General features: G+C 39.2%; 2 protein-coding genes across 4 annotated transcripts in view; both read left to right on the forward strand.

Moving 5' to 3' along the window:
- The window catches only part of LOC120796068 (sphingomyelin synthase-related protein 1-like), a 6,798-nt gene extending 3,653 nt beyond the window's left edge, over nt 1-3,145 (forward strand). For all 3 annotated transcript variants that reach the window (XM_040138408.1, XM_040138407.1, XM_040138409.1), the window contains 5 exons: nt 83-709; nt 866-961; nt 1,161-1,278; nt 1,466-1,616; nt 2,172-3,145. In XM_040138408.1, coding sequence (XP_039994342.1) covers nt 87-709; nt 866-961; nt 1,161-1,278; nt 1,466-1,616; nt 2,172-2,476 — 1,293 coding nt within the window. In that variant the 5' untranslated portion in view covers nt 83-86 and the 3' untranslated portion in view covers nt 2,477-3,145. The remainder of the gene's footprint in view (nt 1-82; nt 710-865; nt 962-1,160; nt 1,279-1,465; nt 1,617-2,171) is intronic.
- A 1,433-nt stretch (nt 3,146-4,578) lies between these two features.
- Nucleotides 4,579-7,459, forward strand: LOC120796093 (beta-microseminoprotein). Its single transcript, XM_040138454.1, has 4 exons — nt 4,579-4,610; nt 6,015-6,120; nt 6,419-6,521; nt 7,298-7,459. Exons 1-4 carry the CDS (start codon nt 4,608-4,610, stop codon nt 7,416-7,418), a joined length of 333 nt encoding a protein of 110 aa, XP_039994388.1. The 5' UTR covers nt 4,579-4,607; the 3' UTR covers nt 7,419-7,459.

Below are 7,459 nucleotides of genomic sequence, written 5' to 3' on the forward strand. Positions count from 1 at the left end.
AGTTTTGTACTTGACCATCTAAGTTATTTACATCTTCTTCAATCCCCACATGACTTAAGACCGTATATGTCTGTGTGTGCAGTGGCATGGCACCGTCCGAGGACAGTGTGAGTGCCTGGAACTGCGAGCATGTGGCCCAGTGGCTGCAGGAAGAAGGTTTCAGGGAATATGTGGAGTTATTGTGCACCCAGCACCGCCTGGATGGCCCCAGCCTACTGGCTCTTACTGAGGCTGACCTGCGGTGTCCTCCACTGGGCCTGACGGTGCTGGGGGACATCAAGAGGCTGACCTTAGCCCTCCGCCGGCTTCAGAGACGGAACCAGGCCCAGGTGGAGGAGCTGGGTCTCCGGCCTTCAGAGAGCCTCCCCACTGGGCTCTCGCCGGGCGCCGCAGGAGGCGAGTGGAGCTGTGACGGAGCCGACAGGAGGTATAACGGAAGTGAAAGCTTGTGTAACGGGACCGAGCTGCGCCTGAGGAACGGTGATAGATCTGGATACAGTTCAGGAGCCGCGCTGTGCCATACACACTCCAATGGGAGGTGTAGGCAGCACCTGGCTGGTAGATTGGACCCAGAGGTGTGGAAGACAGTCATCAGTTCCATATATGTGATTTTTGTGTTTGGATTTACATCTTTTGTCATGGTCATTGTACATGAGCGGGTTCCAGACATGAGGACATACCCACCGCTGCCTGATATATTCCTGGACAGGTATAAACTAGATATCTTTTGTGTGTTTTGCGCTGACAATCGCCAGTAAATACCTATGTTAAGATTTCAGCACATGTTGAGCAACTACATGTACACAATCTCCTGCACTCATATCTAATCTACACGCTGATACAGGTGTTTTTGTACTCTTGACAGCGTTCCCAGAATACCTTGGGCTTTTGCAATGGCTGAAGCTTGTGGCCTTGTCCTGTGTTACATGTTTCTGTTGATCCTGCTCCTTCACAAACACAGGTAGTCCACTGTTCCCCTTATTCCCATCACTGATAGACTGTGTCATGATAATATGTGCAAATAGACAACATCACTGCCAGATAAATGATATTTGTGATGCAAATACATTGTTATTTTTTTCATTTTTTTTTTTAACTGAATACATGGAAGTTATTTTGAACACGTTTCATCACCAAACTCTCTTTTGTCTCTGATTTAGGTCCATCCTCTTCAGGCGGTTGTGTTCTTTGATGGGAACTGTGTTTTTGCTTCGCTGCTGCACCATGTTTGTCACCTCGCTCTCTGTGCCGGGGCAGCACCTGAAGTGCGCCAGTAAGGTGGGAAGCACACCTGAGATTCTCTGCGGACTAGATAATGTTTGCCATTTTTCAGTCTGGATTAGTTGGTATTTCTCGTTGCTATTGGCACTGTTACAGTTGATTCTTGACTCAGCGTTATCGCTTTGCTCACTGACGGACAGCTGACTGATAATTGGAGGTTTTTTTTTTTTTTTGTCCCCCCCAGACGTATGATGACTCCTGGGGGAAGATACAGAGGGCGCTAGCGATCTGGAGTGGATTTGGGATGACTCTGACTGGTGTCCAAACGTGTGGAGACTACATGTTCAGTGGACACACGGTTGTCATCACAATGCTCAACTTCTTTGTTACCGAATGTGAGTGTTAATAGTTTTGTTTGCCTTTAACTACAGAATGTATGACTTTAGAGTACGTCTGACCTTTGTTAAAGGATAAAGCTAACATTATTTTGTATTTTTCTTATTGTCAACAAAGCCCATGAAAAGATTAAAACCAAAAATGTGTTAGTCCATCTCTCCATACTTTCTGACTTCCACTGTCATTTTTAGCAAACTTCACTCAAACAGGAGTAAATAGTGCATTTGTTGGGGATTATTTTCAGTTGCGGATTAATATACATTTGATGCACTGATGAGCATTTACAGCAGCAGGATCACGTACGTAAAATCAGCTCAAGATAAACAGTGCTCATTTTCATCACAATGAAGGAACATGTCACGCAGTTCAACAGTGTGGCTCACTGATGTGTCTTTAATAGTTTTTAGACAACAAATGAGTTCGATGGCTCGCGGGATTTAGATATATCAGGCTTTGGCTAGACAGAAAATGCTTATTCGTAGGATCAATTCATCATTGGTTTTTGATCTTTTTTCACCAGACTTGTCCTTTTAAATCATTCCTTTCAATTGCAGACACTCCACGAACCTGGAATCTGATTCACACCATCTCCTGGGTGTTAAACCTCTTTGGGATTTTTTTCATCCTGGCGGCTCACGAGCACTACTCCATCGACGTGTTCATTGCCTTCTACATCACCACCCGCCTCTTCCTCTACTACCATACCTTAGCAAACACCCGTGCCTACCAGCAGAGCCGAAGGGCGCGCATTTGGTTCCCCATGTTCTCCTTCTTTGAGTGCAACGTGAACGGACCTGTCCCCAACCAGTATCACTGGCCCTTCAACAAACCTGCCTTCATGAAAGCTCTGATTGGATAGAGTATACTTTCAAAGATCAGCTGCTGCAGAGTGCATGGACTGTAATATTACAGCCTGAATGAGAAACTTTTTATGTAAATGCTGCTTCCTACCTTTGGATGACTGTAAGTTTATTATGTGTGGGAGTTTTTTTTTACCCTCAGTTGCATAAATGGATGATCTTTATTTTGTTAAGTAGTCTTATGTTTAAAGGAACAGTTTGACATTTTGAGAAATACGCTTATTTGCTTTCTTGCAGAGATTTAGATGTGAGGATTAAAACCTCAAATCTAACTCTATTTAAACACCTATTAAATGGATATATTTAATGGACAGACTTTCATGTCTGTCCATTAAATATGAAGCTAAAGCCAGCAGCTGGTTAGCTTAGCTTACTACAAGACCTAGAATCAGGGGGAAGCAGTCAGCATTGCATTGTTCAAAGGGAAGAAAATCCACCTACTAGCGCCTCTTAAGCCAACTGCCTAACAAGTTATATCTTGTTTGTTTAGTCTGTACAAAAACAAAGCATAAAAACAGCAATTTGTTACTGTGACTGCAACATTGCGCAAAGCCACTGCTCCCGCCCCAAAAATAGTCTGGCACATAACCTACTGTAAAACCGTGACTTGTCATTTTTACACTGTTGTTTTTGTACAGATTAAACAAACAAAATTTACCATTTTATTTAATTTTTGTTTGTTTTTTTTGTTTTGTTTTTTTGTTCAACCGTTGGACAGAACCAGGCTAGCTGTTTCCCCCTGTTTCCAGTCTGTGTGCTAACCTAAGCTAACCAGCTGCTGGACTTAGCTTCATATTTAATAGACTGTTATGAGAGCAATGTGTCATGTCTCACCTAAGTCTACCGAAATGTAAACTATTCCTTTTTAATTTATTCCTAAATTAAATTGCAAATTGCACTTTGCCAATTAAAACAAAGAAACGTGGTTTATAACAGGGCCTAAACGCTGCAGGCGCAGACATTTTCTTGGAGACTTATTTGCCTTTATAGACTCACTTTGATTATTCATACTCCACCTTGGGGATGTTTAAGGTTCACTAGTGGTTTGTTTTGTTAGTCTGACTCAGTATTTACTGCAGAAAACTGAGAAAACTAAGTCACTACTGGAGTTGTGACTTTCCAGGAATCGTCATGATGACAGTTCACATATTGTTTTGCTGCAAACAGATTTGACACCAGTTTGGTAACCACTACCAAAGGAGCAATCGTTTTGTTTGATGTGCAACAGGAAAAACACTTCCTGTTCTCTACTGTGAGAGCTCTGTTTCAGTCACTCCGAAAAAAAAAAAGTGGTATTTTTTTCTTTTTAATTTACGCAAAGTGAACCCTACAGCTCGGTTGTATTTGTTAGTGTCACGATTGGGATAGTATAGTGTGCTTCCTACATTCACAGTTAGACTGCACCAAATATCTGAACACTTATTGCAGTGTTCAATTTGCCAAAAAGCCCTTGTTATAACTATTTCTTTGTCTGAATTTGATACTGTTTTCTACTTTTTATAGGTTGTTAATTATGTAATGATCATAGAAATGTATGGAGGTGGAGTTTGTTGAAGTATTATTGTCCAGCTTCTCTCTCTTGCACAGTACAAAGAATGACTTTTCATTAATACAGCTGTTGACACACAGTTAGATAACAAAGATTCAAAAGTATATATTGTTTACTATCTCATGGTTGATCCAAACTATATATTTTTAATAATTGTTTACAATTGTGGCTTTATTTTCCATGCAAGTTTCTCTGCCTTTTGGCTCAACAATAAAAGTTTACAGATTAGGAAAACCATTTTTATATTTCAGACTGACTGTTTCCATGGCTGGCTCCTTGTTGGCTTTTGCATTTGTTGAATAAAGTTGAATTATAAATATTATTAGAAATCCAGCTCCCTTGTCAGTAAGTAAAAAGAACATACAGTATCACTTATGGGTGAGAATGTCACCATTCAGTGAGGTGTGCCTTTGATATACATTATCAACATAACCTTCCCCACCTTAAAAACAAACGTCTTAGTCACATCGCTATTCACATGTTAAAGTACATAAAGATATACAGGGGTGTACACCCTAATATAAAGCCACTATTCTCGCACACATCAGCTTACTGTTAACTGGGTCACATCAAACCTGCAGATGGTATGTATTTTACATCTCACAACTCAATTGGGGACGCTAGGAACATGTAGAGCTTGGGAACAAAGAAACCGTCTTCCTTTTTGTAGACTCTGGTCTTAAATCAGAGAATTAGAACTTTTTTTAAATAAAAATTGTAATATAAATTTAAATATGGATAGACATACTAGACCTTAAAGACATCATTGCTGTCAAGAGTGTACTTTATATGTTATGGCCAAAATTTAAGTAAAACTGGAGTGCATAGTTTAGCTTTACAATTACCTTCAGATTGCTACAAAATTCAATTTTAGGCCCACTGCACCATTTATAATATTACCTTTTCAAAATACAGCTTAAAAGAATGGTTGTAAAATATAAATTGGCGAGTAAAACCAAAAACATCACATAGTAACCTTTCACATAATGATTACGATTATTTCACAAATGTAAATACTACAGATTAAGGTGAATTTTAAATGATCCACGAGTATAATTGCACCTGTCTGGCTGTAGACTGTGATTTGGTCAGTTATTACAAATAATAGCTTCTGCAGACTAAATTAAATGAATCTTATTTTTCAAATACTGCGGGAAAAATGTTAGAATTGTCCTTTTTTAAAATACTGAATCATTTGTAATGATGACAAACCACCATAATATACAGTTAGGTACGTAAGTATTTTTACAGTGACACAATTTTCGTAATTTTGCCTCTGTACACCACCATAATGGATTTGAAACAAAGTCATCAAGATGTGATCAAAGTGTAGACTTTCAGCTTTTATTCAAGGGGTTTTACAAAAATATCCTATTAACTGCTTAGGAATTACCGCCGTTTTTGTACATTGTCCCTGTGATAGACTGATAGGGTTGTATTGTTTTTTCAGCCTAATGATGGCCTCAGTCATTTGCATTGACACTCCAGACCTTTCATCTGCCTAATTTGTCATTAAATAATGAGGGAACAGGCCACACCTGGACATGAAACTGATTTGTTAATTGTCCAATAACTTTTGAGCCTCTGAAAATGAGGGACTATGTATAAAAATTAAAATATTTTGTTAAACCGATGTTAAAACTTTGTTCCAAATCCATTGTTACGGTAGACAGAAGCAAAATTACAAAAACTGTGTCACTTTCCAAATACTCCTGTACCTAAATGTATATGCAAATAGCTACAATGTTAAAACCTACTGACAGTGACAGTAAATGATTTTTTTTTTCTCTGTGGTTTTTTTTCTTGTTCATGTAATGGGATTAGCTGACAACTAGAGAATGAATAAAACCTACCTACTCCTTTTCAGTCGCCAAGGGAGCTTAAACAGATGTGCTGAATGAAGTTAATTAAGAATAGGCACATAAATACATTACAGAGACTATAAAACATGCACCATGTTTACAGATGTCATTGATTTACTCTTTCAGGCTTCTCTCCATGTGTTTGTTTGTCTTCTGGGACTGGTTGTCCTGTGCCACTCTAACTGCTTCTTCAAGGAGTTAGTGATCAAAGATTTGAAAAACCCTCCAAAAGGTGAGTTGAAATGATTACAAAATTGTAGAGATAAAATATAACAGCAGCAGTGTGGCAGTAAATTTTGGTGGAGTGGAAACTTTTCTCTGCTATGTTTGACAAAAGTTGGACAAATTAGCATTTAGAAGTTTTTCATATTTCCCCCCAGATGCATCATCCAGCTGTTGTGTATTTACTTAACACCTGCCAGCTGAATCAAAACTTATCAAAGCCACACCTAATCACAACTAATTTATCAGAGTGTGTTTAAATGGGTCAACAGCCCCTCTGAACTGTGGTTTTATTTCTTTACATGCAGGTTGTGTTGATGAGGATGGAAAGCAGCACGATTTTGGCTCTGAATGGGTGAGAGACTGCCTGGGATGCTCCTGTACAAAAGAGGGCTTGAGCTGCTGTAACATGTAAGATTTTCATGCTTTGATTTATTATGATCAAACCTTTATTTTATTTTATTTTATTAACAAACCTGTGGTCTGCAGGCTTTATTTCAAGTTCTCTAAGGAACTGTACGACAATTATTGGGGCAGGGAAGGTGGCTAGACCTTGTTTTGCTTTTTGAAAATTTTATAAACTGGACACTCCCCTAGAAAAAAGGAAACACCAACACTCCATGTATATTAAAATACTATTGATATGTAGATGAGATGCCTATCCCATGTTTTTCATAATTAAACCAACGCACTACATGCATGAACAGGTTGATTTTGAAGCAGCAGCTAGAGGCTCAGGGTGGAATGTTTCCTCCAGGCAACTTTGAGGGAAAAAGTTTAAAAGCTCACGCATGACAGAGGGAGACAGCGGCGTGTGGTATGTTCTCTCATAACATGTACCAGTAAGCTCTGGTTTCTATGTACAGGTGAAGCACAAGGCGCTGTGTATGAAGTACAGCACATTTTAAGTGTCTTGGTTACACTTGGGCACCGTAGATTGAAGAAAATGTCTGCACTGATGAGCAGATCTTATTTATTGCTGAAACCACAAGCTGCAAGTGTAACTTCCAAACCTAAAGTTTTGAAAAAAAAAGTAAGACTAGCCTCATTTTAGCCAATAGAAAAACTACAGTACCCTCTGCACTTTCAGAGCCCCCTCCCATCCCTAATAATTTTGCACCATTTTAAGAAGGATATTTGATCTTTCTTTTCATCTTGGGGTAATAATCTTTCTTTTTGTCTCTCAGGGTCCCTGATTCAGACGTGGTAGACATTCCCATGGAGTGTGAGATGGTTGTAAATAAGGAGGCCTGCTCTACCAAGCTGGTGCTGAAGTCGGACAAAACAAAAGAGTGTAGCCTTATCTGAAAACAGTACAGAGTGACCTCTTACTTGTCATGTTTTAAATA

The sequence above is a fragment of the Xiphias gladius genome, chromosome 11 (assembly GCF_016859285.1).
Source record: "Xiphias gladius isolate SHS-SW01 ecotype Sanya breed wild chromosome 11, ASM1685928v1, whole genome shotgun sequence".
In the NCBI taxonomy this organism is placed as follows: Eukaryota; Metazoa; Chordata; class Actinopteri; order Istiophoriformes; family Xiphiidae; genus Xiphias; species Xiphias gladius.